Source organism: Corythoichthys intestinalis, chromosome 4 (genome assembly GCF_030265065.1).
Source record: "Corythoichthys intestinalis isolate RoL2023-P3 chromosome 4, ASM3026506v1, whole genome shotgun sequence".
In the NCBI taxonomy this organism is placed as follows: domain Eukaryota; kingdom Metazoa; phylum Chordata; class Actinopteri; order Syngnathiformes; family Syngnathidae; genus Corythoichthys; species Corythoichthys intestinalis.
The window spans coordinates 14,997,707-15,021,351 of record NC_080398.1 but is presented as its reverse complement, the minus strand read 5'-3'; the positions used below and the strand labels follow the sequence as shown (position 1 = coordinate 15,021,351).

Genomic DNA, 23,645 nt, shown 5'->3' with positions numbered 1-23,645 from the left:
TTACAAACTGACCCCGGCCCCTCATCAGTTATTTGGCCCTCACAGGAAAAAGTTTGGGGACCCCTGGGACTCTAGTCTAATTTTCTGGTTGGGAGTAAATTACATAATCAACTTCCACTCACCCTCTTGGACACCAGTCACACTACATTCATTATTTTGTTAAGTCACCACAAAATGTTTAGAAATCCAGTCAACCAATTGAACAGTTTTCCTGACTTGAGCGAGGACAATGTAGGGACTGACTGACACAAACAAAGGACACTTTGTTACTGAGGACCCAACACAAGAATGACTGATTGATTGGATGACAAAACAAAATGGTGTTGGCATCCATGGTCACCACAGCAAGCGTGTTGGTTACATGCTTGTTATTTATCTTGTTTTGTAAATAACTTTATGGCTTCCCTGACGAACGAAGTTACGGTTTCTTGAAAGGTTTTCCAAATTTATTTATTTTTTAATATGCAAATATTTCTTCTTGAACTTTACTACTTGAATAGTTGGTAGAAATCCTACCTGTAATAAATTTGCAAATAATTTTGTTGGCCGACAGAAGACCCTGATAGTATTTTATAGGGGCCTTGGAACTTGAGGCTAAAATTGTCCAGTTAAGTAAGCTTCAACCAATTGGGCTGTCATCAGAGGTGGGTAGAGTAGCCAAAAATTGTACTCAAGTAAGAGTAATCTTACTTCAAAATATTACTTAAAAGTCATCCTCCAAAAAATGTACTCAAGTACAAGTAAAAAAGTTTTAAAAAGTCCGTTTATTAATATTCATGACGTTACCTACTGTTGCTCAGGGGGGGACACACGACTGTTTGTCCCCGACAGGAAATGAATGGAAATTGTGTACGAAGGAGATGTTTACAGAGCTAAACCTACCAATTCTCTCCGAAAATGATGTCCTGGAGCCAAATTCACTGGCAAAGATGTGGAAGAACATAAAAATGTTCAGTTAAAGAGATGGCTTGAGTGTCGAGGGCTGAAAGAGATGGAAAAAAAAACAAGCCGACCGAAGCATAGCCTTAGCTTTTTTATTGACACCTTTTTCTTACGCGACTGACAATGACATTCTCCTGTTTCAACAAGCTATCCTTTACCACTATCCCCATCTTTCTTATATATGATATCCTCTGGTTGTCCTATGTCTCTGACCGTTCTTGGGAGTAATTTATATTGTTTTGTGTAGTGATCACAAATGCTACTCAGGGACAGCCAACGAACACTTATACATTTTTCATTGATAACACATCTTAATTCTATAATTTATTTACACTTCCCCCTTACTAAAGTTTTTTTTTTTTTTTTTTTACAACAAAAACTAACAGCGGCAGTCAGATACCATTTTAATTCTTTTCATGTCATTCATTGTCAGAAGCAGCACGGCACAACGTCACGCTAAAAAATAAGTTAAAAATATCAAAATGGCTTACCTCTTTGTCTTCTGAAAGACAATGCCAACCCAACAAAATGTTTACTGCAGAGCTGGCGTTAAAAGTCCGCACAAGTTGACTCATTCTTCACATTTTTTCCTCCGAGTTTCTGGTTTTGGGAAACGTATGAAGAAAACATCCTTCATATGTCGTAATGTCTAGAGTCGTTTCTACAAGTTCCAAGAAAGCAATGTGTGATCGGCATATTCGTTTATTAAAGATTACCGGAGAAAAGTAGCAGAATTAACATGGTTTCTATGCGAGGGCGGGTCTATAATGTCCCATTTCTGCTTTACTTCCACTTTACGATGCATCGTCACGGTCTAAAAATAGCATGCGTGGGGTACGCAATTCCAGCGAGAGAGAAAATGAAAGACTGAAATGATGCATTATTCGTCCAAAGAGCATGCGTGCCCTCTAGTGGAGAAAATCATTCCTAGTTTGAATAGTTACTATATGAAATAAAAACAATCATATCTCCGGTTTTCCATGGTCAACCGATGCCAAATAAAAACTGGGAGAGTTTTAAATCTGTGCTTTCGAGTCATGTTGAGGGCAACGCTCTATGTCAAATACTGTACTACTTTTTAAACAGTGCTTTTAAGATGCCACGTGATTTAACAGGCTGGTGTGATCATAGAACGGCAAGCTTGAGTGATTGGTTTAATGGAGTCATGTGGTTATTGTTGCGACGTCTCATTGGTGAAATTAGTCGAGCCACTCTTGGCATCGCTGGCAAAAAAATAATAAATCTAATATGTAGAATAAAGTGGAAAAACGTAATGACACTTGAGTAACCCAAAGTAGCAGAGTAAGAGTAGCGTTTTTTTCTTCACAAATCTACTCAAGTAAAAGTAAAAAGTATGGCTTTGTAAAACTACTCTTAGAAGTACATTTTCCCCAGAAAGTTACTGAAGTAAATGTAAAGGAGTACGTGTAACGCATTACTACCCATCTCTGGCTGTCTTACCTGTTGGACTTCTACACTCGACTGTGTAGAATCTTTTTTTGGAAACGTGCCTCGGTGGGTGTCCACAATTGGGCGTTATTGTTTTTGCCCTGCATGACATGCACGGCACGGACGCAAGGATGATGTCCTCCCCTAAATGTCACCATAAAAATGATATTTTACATAAAATGTGATTAGGGAGTTATAATATTACGTTGGATGAAGTTGAGTGATGACTTCTGTCATACTGTGGAAAAGTGACAGGAGTACAAATAATTTTTTGAATGTGAAATGTGAATGTCCCGGTGGTGTGGGTGGGTTGGTAAACTCATACGACAGCTCTAATTGGCTGATATGTAGGGGCTCCGGTCCGGTCGTGTCTTCTGATTGGTTGTAACAGCCGTCTCTCAGAAAACCTTGACATTCTCTTGGAGTCTGCGCCCTAGAACCAAGCAAGCAAAGCAAGCACTGTTCCAGCCACGGTTGTCCTCCATCCGTGTCACTCGTCGCACAATGTTTTTAATAATTTATCAGGCTTTCAGTCCATCGTCGTCGGCTAATTCTAAGACATTGGATTGATTCCCCCATCTGCAGGTATGTGGATCTTTGTGGGTTGCTTGTACCTTTTCAAATGATAAAAAGGGAGGTTTTCCGCCTCGAGCACTACCAAATGTGAGGGGTTATCTCAGTCATTACACGTTAAACGCCCCGTTGCCGGTGCGTGATGCGCGCACACACAGTGGAATAAAGACTTCCCAGCTCTCAAAAAATGTAGATTTAAAGATAAAAAAGGATTTTGAATTTACAAACGCGCGTATCAGGTGCATGATTAGACTGATAGAATTGAGAACGAATGCAACAGGCCCGTCGCGTTTAGTTCAACCCTGATGTTCGCGTAATTACTGACCAAGTCCACCTTATTAATTTTCTTTTTCAAAGAATTCAAAGTCGTGCACGTACACAACCTTTGTGGGGGGAAAAGGGTGTGGACGTCGGATGCTTATTGTTACGTAATCTCGTGCCATTCACTACTGTGCGGGCTTCCCACATAAACGCACCCACACAAACACACAGATATTCACAAGTCATTGTCTGTTTCACGGGTCCGCTATTTATGAAATTGCCCTTTATTTAACGGGATCCAATTTGCAAGCTGTATCATGAAAATTGGAGCAATTCAATTTGGATCCGATCCAAATTCTGATTCTAAATTCTATATAGATGCCCACAGTGGCGCTGGAAGTCACTCACAGCAGGGGATGCTGAGGATCTTAGTTTGTTTTTCCGATCCATAAACAGCTGTTTCGGTCCAAATTTGTCATGCTCCTATTTTTTCTCCGTACAAGGCATGCACACACATGCTGAATAGTTTACGTACTACTACTAGGCTACTACAAAGACAGTGTACTATTTCAGTGTCTGTTGGGAGTTTTTGTATTGGAAAGAATAGCGCCCGTCTATTAGAATGCAAATCCCCGCAGCTAGGCGGCGCAATTATAAACACATTTGAAAACTAAGGGACCGTTTTACGGTGACCGAGACGTGTCAGGTGAAATGCAAAGTCCAAACACTTTGCAAATAGAAAAATGCACCAACCCCAATTGCAAACGCTTTGCAAAAGAAAGAAGAAAAAGCATGACTGCAAACTGCCACAACATGATCCCCAATTCCTAAAGCGCGATTACAAATTGGCAAAAGCACGAACCCCAATTGCCACAACACGACAGCAAATGGCTCACAGCACGAATGCAAAAAGCTCGCAAGACGAATGCAAAGACAACAGCAAAATCCCGCAGCACAACAGCAAGAGGATGACCCGGAAGTAAAAAAAATTTTTTAAAAAGACGACACTTTGTAAATTGCTATATGTGCTTTGTGACCATTTCTACGGACCTCTGTGAAGTTGCCCCCCAGCCCCATCAGACGCAAATTTATATAAAAATGATGTCAATCGTTTGCGCTGTAAAAGTTTTGTTTGTGCTGCTTTCGTTTTAGACATATTTACAATTCTTTTATAAGTAAATCTGAGGTCAATTAGCCCCCCATTTCAATTAAGAATTGTGTCAATGGTTTGTGCTGGTTTGTGCTGCAACGGTTTTGTAGATACAGTATTATGCTTTTATTGAGATATTAATTTTGAGTGGTGACGTCACTTGTAGCTTTTCCTTGGCTTAACTCCCGCGGCTAATGAAGCGTACCAAATCAATCAATAATAGAGGGGTGTCCCGACAACTAGCACGATCATAACACAAATTCAGGTCCATTTTACAGTCAATTGGGGGGCTTGAGATATTAATTTCAAGTGATGACGTCAGTCTAAGCCCGTCATTTACTGCAAAATGGTCCCGAAGTAGTGCCCTTTGTTTGTGCTACGTTTTTCTATTTGCAGAGTGTTTGGACTTTGCATTTCGCCTGACACCTCTTGGCCACCGTACCGTTTACACGGTGATGCTGTGACACCAAGACGCAACAATTGGGTAGCGGAATGGCCTTGACTTTATATGGTGACAGCGAAGACGCGAACTATTTGATTCCGGGCTCCAAAGTGGAAGGATTGGATTGCGGGGCTTGCTCCACAACCATTTAAAAGAAAAGCTCTCGTGCCAATGACGTCCTGCACACGTCACTTTGGGCGTGCGCAGCACTGCCACCAAACATTAAAAACGGCAAACATGGCAGAACGTTTGCTTAAATTGACTGTTTTTATAATATTTTTAATTCAAATTTGTTTAATGTTTCTGTTTTGGAGTATCAAATGATTACTGGTGATTCTATTTGATAATCGCAGTATGTACATCCATTAGAATGTAATATTAGCCTCGTATTCCCCCAAGAGTTCAGGGTTAAATGAAGACAATGTAGGAGTTGCGAATCACTAGTTTACTTGAATTACATCCACGTTAATACAGGTGTGTGTTCTGAAGGATTAACATAACACATTGCCACTATGAGTTAGAGCAGATGTCTAGCAAACACAACACAAGGTCAAAGACAATATAAGAATTGCAATAATACTATCAATAAGGTTCACTTAACTGAAGTATAAAAATGAATTCACAAGTATTAAGATGCTAATAGGCACTCACTTGGTGTTGGAGAGACACAAAAATTTGGGATTGAACAAGGAATTATTACTAGTTCGGATGGAATGAGCAGAGAGCAACCTCCTCTCTTTGCAATAACGTTTTTTAAAACAGGAAAAAAACAACTTCAGTTCCTCTGCTCTCATGAGATTATAAGGGAATCCTATTCTGCCTTCTGGTGGGCGAGCGAATTAATAAAAAGGGGAACTAGTCTTCAGAATTCTTTCTGGTCTTTGTGCCTTTTGGAGCAAAAGAAAAATGCCATTGCTTGGAGTGGGCGAGTTTGTTGTCTTCCAGGCTGAGGAGGTTGTTAGTGTCGAGGAAGTGCTTTGGGTCTCGCCTTGTAAATCTGCACTGCCCCCAGAATTGCGACATCGTTCGAATGGAGACGGAACTATATAAATGCAAATATAAAATTTGTCGTATTCTTGGAGCGTCACAATGTAAACTGCCCCTAAAAGGTCCCATGAGCCTCGGTTTAACACCCACTTTTTACGATACACAAATAAATTGCATACGAATATCCAAAAGAGCTCTGCACGGCGGCAGCTCAACAGCAACAACAACAATAATATGGCTACAATGCAAGCTATTTGAAGTTCTCAATGGTCTAAATCTGCAGCTAACTTGTCCTCGCTGGGCACTATTATAAACTATCATAATTATCCTCATTTTCGACCTGAATTTGAGAAGATTTAGCTGTTTTTTAAAGGAAAAAAATCCCTAATTCGTTTTTTCGCCATATTAACGCCTCCTCTGTCAACAGTTAACTTTTCCGTTCGAGTAGCCTTATTCAACGTGACCTGGTAGCAAGCAAGGTGTCAGGTGCTGACCATGTTATTAACAAAAAAAAACAACCCCTTTTTCAACATATATGTTTAATCCCAAAAATGAAATACGCTATTGTTTCAATGTTTTATTTATTTATTAATCCCCTCCCCCCAAAAATAACCCTTTTTTCCCCTCCCCAACACAAGGGGGTGCTGCAGCACCCTCAGTGCTCCACTTCCCGCGCCACTGGATGCCCACCGTCTCCAGTTTAATTGTTCTTAAAGTTTACGTTTTTTTAGTAAAATCAAAGGTGTGTTTTGTAATACATTGTAAGCTTAGAAGTAGGGACGTCCCCGATCCGATCACGTGATTGGAAATCGGGCCGATCGCGCCGTTTCTCAGAAGATCGGAATCAAGTGAAAAGGGTTGTGTTTTATTATTATTTTTTTTTTTTTACCGCTAGCCTTAAAGTAGCAAAATAATACATAAATACAATGGCATTGCCAAAAGAAACAAAAATATATATGTTTTATACTCCGCAACACTCCCAGAAAAAGCAGAAGAGGAAGTACTTTAAGAGTACAGTACTATAACATATTTGTTCAAATAAATAAAAATAAAAATACTTTTTTTTCTGAATCAAATCAGGACTCTGCAGATTCTCAAAATCAAGTGACTCTGACTCAGGTGCAAAAAGATGTGATTGAGACATCCCTAGTCAGAAGATATTTAGAGAAAATGTAAAATAGACTGAAGAGAGCTGTTATGTAGGCCTAGGCCGGGGTTCAGCAACCCGTAGCTCTTAGCGTTGTCCTAGTAGCTTCGTGGAGTTTTTTCAAAAATGCTTGAAAATTGAAAATATGGGGGAGGGAAATATATTTTGTGTTTGAATATGGTTTGTGTTGAAGGACAAACACGACACAAACGTTCAAATTTATTAATATTGTAATGAAGCTGATTGTAATGAAGTTCAACTTGAGCCGGCATCGTGCAACAGAGTAGTCATGTGGTTTGTCATTATAGGATGCACTGCAGGGAAAATAAACATTTATTCTAGAAGGCTCATTATGTCTTTGTAGCCAACTTATTCATTTTGATTGTAGGCTAATATAGATACATGCACCATGTGTTGCTTTGATTATAAGGCTTTAAAGTTTTCGTGGCTCCAGACTTTTTTTGTCCACTATGGCCCTTTCAACATTTTGGGTTGCCGACCCCTGGCCTAGGCCGATAAACTAGTTTTCACCACATCTGTGTTTAGTTTTTTTTTTTTTTTTTTTTTTTTTTGGAGTGGGGGGAGGCACGTCTGAAACGGCTTCCAAATGGAATGGAATGCTAGGCACCATTACCTCCACCGACTAAGAACTTGAGAAAACTATCTGCTAAAGTGACATAGGGTGTGGAATGTTTATTGAGTCCACAGTTTTAGGTGTTTTATGGGTAACTAATGTTTGGGTAACTTATAAATGTGGGGGAAAAACATTACAATTCTGTTGTAGACTAAGAGGTTTTTTAGGTGGTTGTGTGTCATCTTACTCAGAATGTGTTTCTGGCATAAAATATCCTTTCTTTCTAAAGAAGTATTTCATTTTCAGGTCACAGCAGTGTTTTTTGATAGACAGTTGATACTTGAGCAGGGCGTGGTTCTTAACACATCTAGCAGACCAGCCCACTGTTCTTGAGAGCGAAGATAATGGCATAATTTTTCATTATTTGGAAAACGATTTGGCAGTTTTTTTTTTTTTTTTTTAATTATTACATTTTGGCAGGTTTCTGAACAACAATCTCATGTGGTATATCAAATTTAGAAGACCTGTCCTGTACATGCAATGAAGGATTAATGCATTATTTATCATGGGGTGAAAATTTCCATTTGAAATGTACAGTTGAACAGAAGTCAGTTACGTGATTTACACCACAAGGTTTAATAACCCAAGTCTTGCTCACAAACAGCAATAACATGACACCATGACACCCTTGCTAGAGGAAGTGTTGTAGTATGGTTTGCCAATTCTTGGGGTGAATTCCTTTTTGTAGCCACCTCTAAATATGGTTTGCTCCCACCAGCTCAGTATTGATCCTTTTGATGCTTTATAGGCGTGCTGTACCCACTTACCATAATATTTGTTTAAAGGAGTCATACTATACATTTCAAACAACACATTTCCCAGAAGTCTTCGTATACAGGTCTCAGACATTCTCTTTCAAAAAAAAAACCCCAAAACAAAACAAAACAGAAAGGTTAAAAAAAATAACAGCACATTGAATTCATGCTTGACATGACTCATTTTGAGGAGGCAGTTACTTTCAGCAGTTATTTGTTCAATCCATTTTTGAAGGACATATTCTCAAACGCTTATCTCTATTATTCATTTTTTCAACGTTGTTTCAATTGCATGTGAAATACTTCTTACAAACTTGCATTCTGGTTGTGGTTTCTTTGGAGGGCCATTATGTCTGCCAAATTGAGTCGCCACGAATGACTAATTGATTATCAAATGGATTGGTAACTATTTTGATACTGGTTTAATTGTGGAGGAACAATGCTGACTGAAAATTGTCAATTTTATTCTTTTATGTACATTAATAAAATAAGGGGGTAGTGGATTCTTTTTAAATGTAGTTTTATTAAAAAAAAAACATTAATTGTTTTTTATTTTATTTTAAATTTTAAAAAGAGGGGAAAAAATATAATCATTCTCAGATCTTTGTCGTCCTCGAGCTTTTATTGAGGATTAAATTGTATTTTTCGGCGAAACGTGAAGCCACTGCACATGATTTACTTGCACGGGCCACACAAAATGATGTATTGGTTGGATCGGGCCCCTGGACCTCGAGTTTAACACCTGTGACCTAGTGGGTAAGTGGCTGCACAGAACAGAGTGCTATGTATCTATGTGTCATGGCTCGAGTCCCGCTGTTTCCATGTTACTTTTTTTATAATGAGATTAGGGCTGTCAAAATTATCGCGTTAATTTTTTAAATTAATCACGTTAAAATATTTGACGCATTTGACGCACATGCCCCGCTCAAACAGATGAAAATGACAGCAAAGTGTCATTTCCACTTGTTACTTGTGTTTTTTGGTGTTTTGCCACCCTCTGCTGGCGCTTGACTCATGGCTCGAGTCCCGCTGTTTCCACGTTACTTTTTTTAATAATGGAATTAGGGCTGTCAAAATTATCGCGTTAATTTTTAAAATTAATCACGTCAAAATATTTGATGCATTTAACGCACATGCCCCGCTCAGATAAAAATGACAGCAAAGTGTCATTTCCACTTGTTATTTGTGTTTTTGGTGTTTTGCCGCCCTCTGTTGGTGCTTGGGTGTGACTGATTTTATGGCTTTCAGCACCATAATTATTATTGACATCAACAATGGCGAGCTACTAGTTTATTTTTTGATTGAAAATTTTACAAACTTTACAATTCTTTCTATCCATGGATCGCTTTAACAGAATGTTAATAATGTTAATGCCATCTTGTTGATTTATTGTTATAATAAACAAATGCAGTACTTATGTACAGTATGTTGAATGTACTGTATATGTCCGTCTTGTATCTTATCTTTCCATTCCAACAATAATTTACAGAAAAATATGGCATATTTGAGACATGGTTTGAATTGCGATTAATTACGATAAATACATTTTTAAGCTGTGATTAACTCGATTAAAAATTTTAATCGTTTGACAGCCCTAAATGAAATCAGTTTTAAAAATTTCTTGCAGCCGATCAAAGTAGCAAATGAGCCGGTGTGTTTATTCAAAATTGGGACTTAAGGGTTCAAGCTGCAGATCAATTCCGATTTTTTTGCCCACACGCAACATTCATCTGATTTTTTGGTGAACTAGGCCTGCACAATATATCGTTTGAACATCGCCACCGCAATGTGCACATGCGCAATAGTCCTATTGCAGGACGTGCGGTTGCTTTTTTTTTTTTTTTTTAATGTAAACTTTAGTTTTTCTTCATAAAAGCAGCAATTGTGCAGTAACATGGCTTCCTGGATCCCTTTTACACCAATCTTCATCATACACAAATAAACCACCTTAGCCTGGATTAAACTGTATTATATGAATACGAGATATGTCCCGATCGCATATTTTTGCACCCAAATCCAAGTAATCTGATTTTGAGAATATGCCGTTACAGTCCCGATCTGATACCGAAAACCTTTTTTTTTTCCTTTGACGCTCACGCTGCCGAGAACAGCCTCTCACTTACACAATGAATGAGTTGGCACAGCACACTTCAGACCATGCAAAAAGCTTAACAATGATTAACACATTCGTGCCTTTGATCGTAGAGCTACCGAGGCGTCTCTGGCCAGAGCAAAGTTACAAACCTGTCAATCATTGTTAAATTTAAGTACCAAACGCCAGCTGCACTGGTGGTCAAGAAAAACAGTTTGGTCGCAGTGCTTAGCAGGACTGAGGGTGAGAGTCTGTTCGTTTATGAAACAGAAAATCATGTTTTTTAAAAATTGAAAACCCAATCCTTTTCACCTGACTCTGATCCGCCGAAAAATGGTGCAATCGGCCCAATTTCCGACCATGTGATCGGATCGGGACATTTCTAATGAATACAATGAGGTCATAGTGATCCACGAAAGTTTTCCCAAACAGAGCTAGTGAAGTCAACTGGTGAAAATTCTTTTAGTTTTAATATCCCGGAGAGTCGCAATATCAGCTTTTTTCCAATATCGTTCAGCCCTAGTGTGAACTGTCTAGAATGTGCTATCTTAGACACCCTACGATTCGATAACAATTCAGGGTGCTATGATTTGATTCTTGAACGATGATCACGGTATTGACGATGATCATGGTTATCAAGATTATCACGATTATCGATGCATCGTACATTACTAATTAATCAAGTACACAAACAAATTTTTGTCCATTTATTTAAAATATCCTAATGATTCAACAGGAACGATGGAAGCATGCCCATACAACAAAAAGCTGCCCTTAAGCTTTTTTATTTATTAATTTTTACAAGAAAGGGCAAAAACATTAACCATTTTAAAGGGAGTACTTATTTCTCTCAACAATACAATAAAATTTACACAGGTGGAATGAGTTCCACATTTTCTGGAAACAAAGTGTCTTTTAGAAATAAGCCTTCTTTTAACCAATATACTTTGTTTTCACATATTTATGTACTATTTCGCATGTTTGTAGTGTTACCGCTGTAATTAATCATGGTTTTACACGTTCTGCATATGAAATACACGTTAGCGAACTACCTAATTAGCTTAGTGCTCCGCACTAACTATTAACACCTCAAAAACAACAACAATAAAGGCTAAACAGTCCAAGAGGTTTCGTGTACTCACCTCTTGTAGACGCACACGGGTCTTAGCAACACACTCAGGACATTTTTCAATTGACATGACTTGAAACTACAGCTGGAAATCTGAAAGACGAGGAGCGACGAACTATCTCTCTTCCTCTCTTGCTCTAAAAAATAACGTGCGCACAGAAGTGTGCCGGGTCGCGCTTCTTTTCCCTGCCTGTCTCATACACAAATTTATTTTCCAATCTTTTGAAAAAGAGTAAATCTCTCACTCAGTTCCAAGCAGCATCCATTATTACGTGCGTGCGTCTGTTAAAGGTGTCCGGGCGACAGACGTGTCTTGAATTTCGCTCCGCTGTCATAAAGTTATGAGGGAAAATCATCGTTTTTGAGCCTTTATGAATCGTAATCGAATCGTCACGTGTCGAATCGCGATGCATGTAATAATCGATTTTTTGGAACTCCTCTAGAACTGTCTAATTCAGATTAGAGATATCCCGATCCGATATCTGGATCGGATCGGACGCCGATATGGGCAAAAAATGCATATCGGTATTGGATCGGCCGACACGGAAAAATTCCGATCCAGACTTCCGATCCAGTTTTTTTTAAAGTCCGGTCCGGGTTTTCCAGTGCACCGACTTACATAATCCATTCCAGTTTTTGCTTCGGTTTCCCTAAAATCCGGTCCGCATTTTATGCACACCTTCAACACACTACATTACCGTCTCCCAATTTACTGAGAGACTATCGGTAAAAATGTCAGCTGTGTGGGATTATTTCACTTTAAAGGACGACAAAGACGAAGAGGCAGACTGCAACATATGCCATAATAAAGTCAAGCGTGGTGGTAAAGCTGTAAGAAGTTTTAATACAACCAAACTAATTAAGCATTTATCGAAATACCACCACAAACAATACAAGGAGTATAAGGAGAAAACCAAAGACAGAAAGAAAGGTCATACGCAACGAACACTGGCAGAAACTTTTGCTATGCGTGACAAACTGGAACTTGACAGTCCCAAAGCCCAGGGAAGAGTCATTGCCGAAGAAATCATTCTGGATGACGAGCCATTATCTCTCGTGAGTAAAGTGGGATTTAGACGCATCGGGCAGACTTTTTTCAAAAAATATACTATATTCATATATTTATACTAAAACGATGTATGTATGTATGTACTTTTCCAGCGTTATTTCGCTGTGTAAATGCATTTATAATGATAAAAATATGTAGAGTATTTAAACATTGAGAAAACTTTTTTTTCTGCCAACTCGAGGAGATTAAAATAAATGTCAAATCCACTATCCACCTGTTAGAACAACACATGCAAATATAAAATATCTAAATGTTTATTGAATATCCATCTTACGGTCTTGTTTCACTGGGAGAATTTGTTACAAAAGACAGGCTATAATTTGTTATCATTATGCATATATGCACTGGCGTCATCAAACGTGATCACACAAAACGTAACCACGCATCGCTCATGAGTCCTCACACATAAAGCATAAAATTTAGTTTTTTTCGGGCTCGTGCCTACAAATAAAACTAGGGCTGTCAAACGATTAAAATTTTTAATCGAGTTAATTACGGCTTAAAAATTAATTAATCGTAATTAATCGCAATTAATCGCAATTCAAACCATCTATAAAATATGCCATATTTTTCTGTAAATTATTGTTGGAATGGAAATATAAGACAAGATGGATATATACATTCAACATACGGTACATAAGGACTGTATTTGTTTATTATAACAATAAATCAACAAGATGGCATGAACGTTATTAACATTCTGTTAAAGTGATCCATGGATAGAAAGACTTGTAGTTCTTAAAAGATGAATATTAGTACAAGTTATAGAAATGTTATATTAAAACGCCTCTTAATGTTTTCGTTTTAATAAAATTTATAAAATTTTCAATCAAAAAATAAACTAATGGCCCTATTCTGTCCTCAATGTGTGTGAGTACACAAACTGACAGATAGCGAACATAAGTTCCAAAAAGAAATCAGACGGTGTGGCAATGTTGCATGGGCTTTACTGAAGTCATCTCTTTTTGACAGGAGCACGTTTCTTGTATTTTTGTAAAACTGAAAATAACAAGGCAATGTGTCAATAACTTGCATAAATCACAAAATAACATAAAATGTACACACACGTGTCCATTTGAGCAGTAGCACTAGCCAATTAGCTCACAAGCATCTAACAATGTAACTGCATTTCACCACATATGTGAACAAATTCAAATACACATCATCAATAACTATCTAATGCTCATGAATATAAACAAAGGAGGAATATAACTCACAAGCGATGCATGTATTAGACACAAACAGTGTGATGGGGCTATGAGAACTGTCACTGAATACTGGATGCGGACGTTAGCTGGTCTGAATAGCACTGTCTATTAGTGTGAGTTCGCGTCGACATATAATCACGTCAAAAAAAAGCGCCGAAACCCAAATAATCAGCTGCACTGAATTGCCAGCAGAGGGCGACATTACGCCACATAACATATGCAAGTCACACACAAGCACCAGCAGAGGGCGAAAAAATTCCATAAAACACAATTAACAAGTTGGCCTTTCACTGTACTGACATTTAAATCTGTCTGAGCGGGCCTAGTGCGTTAATTGCGTCAAATATTTTAACGTGATTAATTAAAAAAAAATTAATTACCGCGCGTTAACGCGATAATTTTGACAGCCCTAAATAAAACATAAAATTTTGGGTTTTTTCGGGCTGGGCAAGCAAATCAAAGGGAGTGTGTAATAGTTAATACCGTATTGGCCCGAATATAAGACGACCCCGATTATAAGACGACCCCCTCTTTTTCAAGACTTAAGTTTGAAAAAAGACTTTTTGAACACCAAATTAATTTTTATACAGAAACGACCACGGAAAGCTTTTCTCTGACTGAGCATTTTTTAGGCGATCTTTTTGAGCTCTCCATCTCCGTACATTACACTCTGTGACACCATATTTCACAGCCGCTTTGCAGTTGTTTGAAGACACCGCCTCATTTATCACCATCAACTTGAAGTTTGCGTCATAACTTCTCCTCAGCTGCCGGTGTTCTGCCAAAATGTCCTACATCGGCGAAACGTCCTACATTAGTCGAATTTGACACCTAAATTACTACCGTGCGCTCTAAACTTGTTTTGTTTAGATGCATACAGGAATAACGTACTAAAGAAATGCCTGCAGAAAATACTTAAATGTAGTTATGTCAAATAAGGACGATTTAAATACGCTACGTGACTAATGTGGTCAACTGCTTCAAAGCTAACACAAAAAAACACAATGGTTAAAAGTATGAGAGGGTAATACATGCAAAAAGTATCTTTGAGGCTGTGAAAAGGTTCTAAATAACTAAATAAAAACAAAAATAGTGAGTACTCGCCGCTTCCAACCGATGTGCGCATGCGTGTGAATGCATATGCAAGCGCCCTGAGCATTGTGTAGGACGTTTCGCCGCGTAGTAAGGAATGGCCAAACACCGGTTAACCTGGCCAATCTTCGACCCACTTTTCTCCAAATTGTCGCGAAGTTTCTCCATTTTCGGTTATCTCTTCTATTACCGGTATTTTCTTCTCTTTTCCTTCTTACCACTTTCTTCTTCGTGTCAGGGGTTCCCTTTGGCCGCCCGAGTCGCGTTCAGCATTCGATTCATTGATGACTGGCGCCATCAAGCGTCGTGAATGGGTATATGTCTAGGCCGCAGTTTTTTTTTTTTTTTTTTTTTTTAAGACCGCAGTTATAAGACGACCTCCTCTTTTTCAATCTTATTTCAGTGCAAAAAACATCGTCTTATATTCGGGCCAATACGGTAGTTTGAGGTTGTTTGTGTGTTTTACTTTTTTAAGACAGTTTACAATATTATTAGCATGTTTTACTGTCTGAATATGTCATTTCTGTTTGTTATTTATAATGTTTTGTGTTTATCATTTAATAAACAGGTCAGTTTCTTGTTACCAACCATTATGTGTTATTCCAACTCACCTAATTCAGCTGACAAATTGTTATCAAGACTACTAAAACCCTTTTCAACATGAGTCTGACAACTAAGTAAGGAGGCTAAATAACTTTAAACTTTAATACATGCTCAGATAGGCCGGTATCGGTATCGGCCAGTATCGGTATCAGATCGGAAGTGCAAAACAGTATCGGGATCGGATCGGAAGTGCAAAAACCTGGACCGGGACATCCCTAATTCAGATTTTTTAAAAATGCGACCCAGGCTCATTCGTATTGGTGAGAAGGTTGGGGAAAGAAAAGGCAGACGGCCCGCCGGGCTTATAACACACTGGGGCAAACCCTGTATAAATATGTGGTCCGTGATGAAATAGTTTGACACCTCTGCAATGCCATAAACCACTGTGCCCTTTGCCTCTCCCCTCTTTGCTTGTAGTTTGCCATGGCGACAGTGGTGATGGAGCAGATTGGCCGCCTTTTTATCAACGCCCAGCAGCTGCGTCAGATCCCTCAGCTACTAGAGTCGGCCTTTCCCACACTACCTTGCACCGTCAAGGTGTCGGACGTTCCCTGGGTGTTCCAAGAGCGTCACATCCTCACTGGCTACAGACAGCCGGACCATAGCTGGCGCTACTACTTTCTCACCCTTTTCCAAAGGCACAATGAGACGATTAACGTATGGACCCATCTGCTGGCCGCACTCATCATCTTAGTGAAGTGGCAGGAAATCTCACAGACTGTTGATTTTTTGCGAGACCCTCACGCTCAGCCCCTCTTCATCATTCTCCTGTCTGCTTTCACCTACCTCTCCTTCAGCGCGCTCGCTCATCTCTTGTCTGCCAAATCCGAGCTTTCGCATTACACTTTCTACTTCCTCGACTACGTGGGTGTGGCCGTCTACCAGTACGGAAGTGCGTTGACACACTACTACTACGCCATTGAGGAGTCTTGGCACGCCAGAGTCCAAGGGCTCTTTTTACCTGCCGCTGCTTTCTTGGCATGGCTCACATGCTTTGGCTGCTGCTATGGCAAATATGCCAGTCCCACGCTGCCCAAGCTTACCCACAAGCTTTTCCAAGTGGTGCCCTCGGCCTTGGCCTACTGTTTGGACATCAGTCCCGTGCTTCACCGCATCTACACATGCTACCAGGAAGGCTGCTCCGACCTGGTTGCAGTGTATCACCTCTACCAAGTGCTCTTTTTTCTTATCGGCGCCTACTTTTTTTCCTGCCCCCACCCAGAGAGCTGGTTCCCGGGGAAGTGTGACTTCATTGGGCAGGGCCACCAGATCTTTCACGTGTTCGTCATGGTCAGCACCCTACTGCAGATCGAAGGACTGCGAATAGATTTCACTGAGCGGCGGCGCCTCTACGAGCGACTTCACGGCGATCTCGCTCATGACGCTGTCGCACTCTTTATCTTCACCACCTGCTGCAGTGCACTCACTGCTTTTTACGTGCGCAAACGTGTGCACACTTCTCTCCATCAAAAATACAATTGAATGCAATGTTCTATTTCAGGTTGCTCCACAGTGACAGTTTTTTTTTTTTTGTTTTATTATTTTTTAACATTGATTTCCTCGTTGTGTAATCTGCCAAACCACGGTGTAAAATTCCAACAGATTTATTAAAGTGGGGAGATAGTTGAATCAACACGGGGACATACTTTAGCATTCCATTTATTTGAATCATGTTCACTTTTTGTGCGCTTGTGTGACACATTTTTTCTTTCATGCATTCAATGTCATCAGGCAAGAGAAAAATGAATGGAACTTGATTTTTCTTAAGTCTTGAGGGCCCTATAATTTGTCATAAACTATTGTTTTTTTTTTTTTAATCCTTCAACTAAAAAAAAAAAAAAAAAAGTTGAAATGAACTACGACGGCTCCTCAAACACGTAATGAGCCCGGACACAAAAATACACCTGTTATTGTGCATGCCTTTGAATCAGAATCTACAGGAAATGATAAATTCGCAATTAATGTGCCCAGAGGGAAAAAAAAAAAAAAAAAATCAAGCTCTTAAGGATCGATGTGTATACATCCCTAGAATACATGTACTAAATTTAATTCTGATCCATCCACAAATAACAGTGGAGTAACCTTTTTAATTAGTGGCCTCACCGAGAAAAAGAACAGTGGAGTAACCTTTCTAATTAGTGGCCTCACCGAGAAAAAGAACAAATTCAATGAAATTTGGACCCTTTCCAGCAGGCGGTCTAAAAGGAAAAAATACTTTTCCTTCCAGTAATGTTCTGTTAACTTAACAGAAGAAACAGAACAGACAGAACAGAAAAAAGACTGAAATATTGCAGGCAAATCAACTTTTAAGTCAACACAGTAAATGTTTTATTGTTTAACTGGTCTTATTTCAATTGTTTTCTTGATATGTAATAATTTCTATATTTTTTATTTTATCTGGCCAAACAAAAGAACAAATATACTTGAGGAAAGTTGAATTTTGTTTTTATGAAAAGAAATATATCTTTCAAAAGTATATTTCAAGTGACAATGTTTGGGTTGTGAGATTACTGACCTTCTTGTTCCAACAATACTGATTTATACTCAAAGGGCTGGAAGTTCAGCTTTTGCCTTTTCACATCCCGTGGTGTCAAAGCTTGTACGTGCACTATGCTCTACTTTTGCTATGATTTCTTTTTTTTGTATGATAAAATTGTACGTGCCTCTAAGCATGTCTATCTCTATATATTGCAGATGTTATGGTGTGACAGCTTTCCCTATTCTTCCGGAAAACCTGCCATTAATCACTATGCTCACCATCTAAAAAGCACTTAGGGATGAATGCAAATTTTTCTGAAGGGATACTGCACCTTTCTATTTTGCTGTGTGCTTTCAAACCTTTCATATTTCAATGTTTTCATGCTTACCAGATTACGAAGCGATTGCTATGAATACATATTGGTGCAGCGTTGCATCCATTTTTTTAGGCTCTCACCACATAATGGTTCACTCATGGGTTCACTGATAATGTTTTAGCTTACAAAATGTGAAACGCAACCTCAAAAATTAGTTTTAAGCATTATTGCACTCTCTGTTCTTGATGGTGTTAAATGAATGTGTTTTTTTCCCCAACACTGATGGCACTATTGAAAGATAATTTCAGAGAGGACTCAAAATGATGTCTTGAGAGTAGCCCTAATTGGGGTTTAACTGAGAATCAGATGAATGGTCGTGCACTGCCCGAATCAACAATGTACATACTGTGGCTGACCACATTAACAATGTTTACACGCATGTCTTTTTATTTTTTTATTACATTTTTTTTTTTTCATATATATAAATACTGTTATTGTGGGTATTATATTGTGTTGACATTTTATCACGGAGGTTCAGAAGAAAAGTACCAAATATTACTCCTTTGGCACATAAATCAAATTTGGGAATATTTTATATGTTTGGATCTAATTCAAGTTGTGATGTTCTATCCACAAATGATCAAATTACCACTAAGAAAAAAAGTTTTGTACCATTTTTCTTTCCTTTTGGGGTGTATGTGACACACTGTCACGTGTTGCATTAATTGCATGTTGGAAAATAAGAACTGGAACATGTGTTTAAGTGAATGTGATAACAAAAGCCTCTAATGATGCCACCCAGGTTTGCCTTCATTGTAGAAAGCAGGGTGAGAGGGACCAGAATGTCTTTTGCCTCCTGACTGTGTGTGATTGACTGTACTAATGTTAAAAATAAGTAAAAAGTGTTGCATTAACTTATCATGTGTGTGAGTCTTGTTTTCTTTTGCCTCGCAAGATAACACACACAGAAGGCCAAAGAAAATGTAATAAAGTAAGTGTGAAATAAGCGAACATTGTGATTTTTCAAAAGGAGAAAGACTCAAATAAAAATGCGAAAATAATCAATAGCTTAGTAGAATGTGAGCAGAAGAAACAAGCCGATTGACTGAAATATAAGGCTTCGGCCATGACTAAATATGGAAAGAAAAAACACATTATTATGCTTGCCTTTTCAGGTAAGCAGCTCCATTTACTAACAGCAATTTAATAGACTTTGCAATCCGAACCACTCAAGTTATTTCAACAACACAGTATCTTGAGTTTGGATAGGTATATGATGTTTTTCCCCCCTCACCTCAACCAGATTGTTCACGAATTTAATAGGCAAGCACATTGAAAAGCCATTCGCATTACTACCACCAGAGAGCAGCCTTGTAATTTGGTAAAAGGAGCTATACTGGTGGGAAAACATTTTATACATTTTCCCTTTAAATATTGCTTATGGGTAATTGTAGTCATCCCTTATTTTGAAAGAAAAGATCATTTAACCAATGATACCACATGATTATTATTTGTAACTGAGTATGACCTGAAGCATTAGAGTTATAAAGACAAATGCAATGATGGTACTCATCTTGACTCACAAACAATATCAAATCAAAACAACAGATGTTTATTAATTTCCCAGATGCGATGAAACAAAATTTAAGCTTTCCTTAAAAAGCTCTACCAAGCCACCTGATTATCCTCTCTAAAGCAGGCTAATTTAGCACTGTCATATCAACACATTTAATTACTCCTGGGTTACGCACATTGACCATGTTGACACAATGTATACAGACAAAATACATCAGTGTGAATGTGTCTCCAGTAGATGTTTGCAAAGGGGAAAAATTCCAGATATTGCTATGAAACGTGGTTTATATGCTGCACAGTTCTTTGCGTTCTGATGTGTAGGTTTGGGTGGGCTTACAATTCACCATTTCTCTTTATATGGAAGGGTCTTTTTCTAGGGTACAATATGCACATCTACATGCGTACGGAGCCATTAAATGAGATATGACGTTTGCAATGTAAACCGGTACAAAATATTGGCTGGATCTCGCCTCCCTGTACCATCTCTGACCCTCAGTAAGTGCTCAATAATATACTATGCAAATATGAACATCTGAAAACTACATTTTCTCACGATTAAGATTCACTGTAATTTAAGGGCTAGGCGATGACCCATAATGTATCTCAATTGTATGTGATTAGTTTACTATATTTCGCACTCAGTTCTAACGCTAATGGCAGAGATAGTGATAATTGCCTTACAACCTGCTTTCGGTCCTACGACAATTGGTTCCACTAGACTCCATCAATTTCCATATGTCTGGTTCTGCTATAGCTCAACCCAGCTTCCCTCCTCCCGCACAGACTTCCTTTCTCTTTCCTGCGAGCAATGCTGTCGCTCTTGCATTGAGCTATAGACAAGTTTCCGAGGTACTTCCGCTTTACTTCCTTATGTCTGCAAGCAACTTCTGTTTTAGAATTTCTCCATCCAAAACAACAGTCGAGCTGGAGTAACATTACTCATCAAAATCCTTTACAAAAGACAATTTGGAAATCCCGCATCCATCTGCCATCATCACGACAGGGTAGGACAACATGTTCATGACGGCAGATGTGGAACGAAGCTCGTACCACCATAAAGTATTTTTGTAGGAAACTCATTTCCATTATTAAGTTATTAAGTATTATTAAGTTATTTTCATTTTGTTCAGACTTATATTTACCCTTTTTTCACTTGCTGAATGTGCTAGTCCATTTTTCCCTCCCTCAAACTCAAGTTTGATTGGCTGATGACTTCCCCCCCCTCCACACACACACACGCACTGACCCGACGAAAATACAACATGTCGCCAACATGCCGCCTCATCCGCCCCCTTCAAATAGGAGGGATATTAGAAGGTTGTTTTTTTTTTTCAGACAGCAGCAGCCACTTTAAGTAATGTAAAAAGATGTCAATGTTATGGAGGTGGGGAACACATCACTAATTTTGCTACCTTAAATTTTGCTACAACCTCCATCAGAGTTTGCATAACATTAAACTGTGTGAATTTGCTAACCTGCAAAACTTGAGTAGGAAGCTGCTTAGAGAGAAGTGTCCTCCACTTTTGTATGTATTTTCTGCCGTTAACGTAAATAAAACTGTGAAAAATGTAGTGAACCGAGGTTTACCCCCTTCTACCCAATTTTCATTTTTGTTGTGTTTATGTGGGCTTAAAGCAACACTTGGTAACTTTTCAGTTTTGGTCGATTTTAGCGACGCTGTTGGACAAAAGCGTTTGAAGACTGTGTTTCCCATGAGGACCAGCGCATGAGCGCATAGTGTCTTCCTATGAGGGGCGTGACAGAAAATAATTGAAAAGCACTGGTATAACTCAATACAGATTTATTTTGCAATGATCAGTTAGCCTATCAATTAATTAGGTTCATATTCGTGAGAAATGTAGCCTTGACCCCCGTTTACCCAATCTGTTTGGTTTTAGTAATGTCCTGTCCCCTGCAAAAAGTGTTATGCTGTTATATCGTCCCTACCAATGTTGAGCCCAAACCTACACCCTTGGTTCTTCCTATCCCTGCATTTCCATGTGTGTGCTCAAAAATTACTAAAGCTAAAGTCTTGCGCATGAAACGACTTGTTGCCTTTGAAATTGTTATCACAATGATGATCGTAATTATGATGACCTTTAATATTATTTACTACAACTACTGTATCTGCTGCTAGCCTGTTGCTAAGCAGTACGTGTAGCATGGAACAATTATGTCAACATATAAATACAAGTGTTACAAGTTTTTTGTTCGTTTGTTTGCAGGTGCAAAACGCTGTTAAGCAAGGGAAGATAAGTTGATGTGCCTCACTTACTGTAGGTTGATGGACATATATCGAGACTACGTGCGTTCTCCCTGTGGGCAGCCGAGAGAGGCAACCTCGATCCTGAGATACAACCACGAGCTTTTTAAATGCAGCAACTTTAAGATACGCTATTGAAGCTGGAATTACCGAGGACAGCGGGGGAAAGCCCGTCTAGAGCTGGGGTTCCCAACGACCGGGCCGCAGACCGGTACCGGTCCGTGGTGCATTTGCTACCGGGCCACGCAGAAATAATAAATAATTTATTTGACTTTGGCCTGTGCCGCTTAACACACCAATATCCCTGTCTACTCTAGATATACAAGTACAGGATAGGAGGTCGTCATACAAATGCATTGATTGGACTGTTAGCAGTACATCTTGTTTTGTATATCTATGTGTGCTTGGCCTCGATAATAACGTATGACGTAGGTCATCGCCCATCACATTTGTTCCCGGAAATGATTAGCCCCCACACTAGAATGACTGAAAAACAAACTTCTTTGGACAGATTTTTTACAGGGAAAAGGGAACCTGAAGAGCCAGAAGATGAGCCTACAACCTCGAAGAAAACAAAATCTATGCTACTTCCCAAACATTTAAGACCCACGAACTGCGAAGGAGTGGATTCGTAACCCGTATGTGAATAAACCGAGTGATTCGAGCATGTCTGTACAACAGGAATATCAGCTTGTAGAGATCGCAAATCACGGCGACCTTAAACGTACATTTGAGACAACAACTCTACCGAGGTTCTGGATTAAATTCATTTCGAAATCGCCTGACATCGCTACGAGAGCACTGAAAACTGCTACAATTTCCAACATTGTATCTTTGTGAACAGGCTTCTCTCACTCTTCCATCTCGGGACCATCTCGTCTCAACGAAACAAGCTTAGGCCTCCCACTGATTCAGCGGGTGAGTTGTATTCTCCCTGCACTTAACACGACGGGGTGAAAAACAAATGTTATTTTATATTTGCTGTATTTTTCTGCCGCAATTTGCCAGTGTTCTGACAAATTCGGCATGCGCGTAACATTAAAAATGACCGCGAATGCAGCGATTCCAAAGCAACACTACAAACTTTATTTAAAGAAAGGAATATTAACTTACGTTTGCCATGTTAGCTGCACACAACAACTGCAAGCGGCTCTCTCACTTAACGACTTCGCCGTGTCGTTAAGCATTCATTTACGCCATTTTCATGTTGCACATGTACAGTATGTTTATGATGTTAATAGTTTTTTAGCACCGTTGGATAACATTGAGAGTCCAACTAAATATAAAAAGGGCTTTTTTCACCGCCACAAAAGCTTGGGAGCAAAATTTTATAAGGGTGCAAAATTTGACAGAACACAGGTCAGTGAAAAAAAGACCCAAATCACACTGGTCCGTGGTGCAAAAAAGGTTGGGGATCCCTGGTCTAGAGGCATTATGTCCGGTGAAAGTTTGGCAAGATTTCGGAGCTCTGCTGTCTGA

At 39.1% G+C, this 23,645-nt stretch overlaps 2 protein-coding genes across 3 annotated transcripts in view; one reads left to right on the top strand and one right to left on the bottom strand.

Moving 5' to 3' along the window:
• The window catches only part of serinc2l (serine incorporator 2, like), a 28,001-nt gene extending 25,469 nt beyond the window's left edge, over nucleotides 1–2,532 (bottom strand). The window contains exons 1-3 of one of the 2 annotated variants that reach the window (XM_057835090.1): nucleotides 2,404–2,532; nucleotides 1,434–1,542; nucleotides 883–982 (exon numbers count right to left, since the gene is read on the bottom strand). The gene's annotated coding sequence lies outside the window, so the exon portion shown is untranslated. Of the gene's footprint in view, nucleotides 1–882; nucleotides 983–1,433; nucleotides 1,564–2,403 lie in introns of those variants that run through there. The other variant, XM_057835089.1, reaches the window with a different exon arrangement.
• Nucleotides 2,533–2,827: 295 nt separating this feature from the next.
• On the top strand, nucleotides 2,828–19,231 carry paqr7b (progestin and adipoQ receptor family member VII, b). The gene is made up of 2 exons (XM_057833114.1): nucleotides 2,828–2,976; nucleotides 15,951–19,231. The coding sequence occupies exon 2, from the start codon at nucleotides 15,957–15,959 to the stop codon at nucleotides 17,013–17,015; it is 1,059 nt and encodes a 352-aa protein (XP_057689097.1). The 5' UTR covers nucleotides 2,828–2,976; nucleotides 15,951–15,956; the 3' UTR covers nucleotides 17,016–19,231.
• The last annotated feature ends 4,414 nt before the right edge of the window (nucleotides 19,232–23,645 follow it).

Excerpts from the sequence above, each read along its gene's own strand:
- paqr7b (XM_057833114.1), top strand. The coding sequence starts at position 15,957 with ATGGCGACAGTGGTGATGGAGCAGATTGGCCGCCTTTTTATCAACGCC.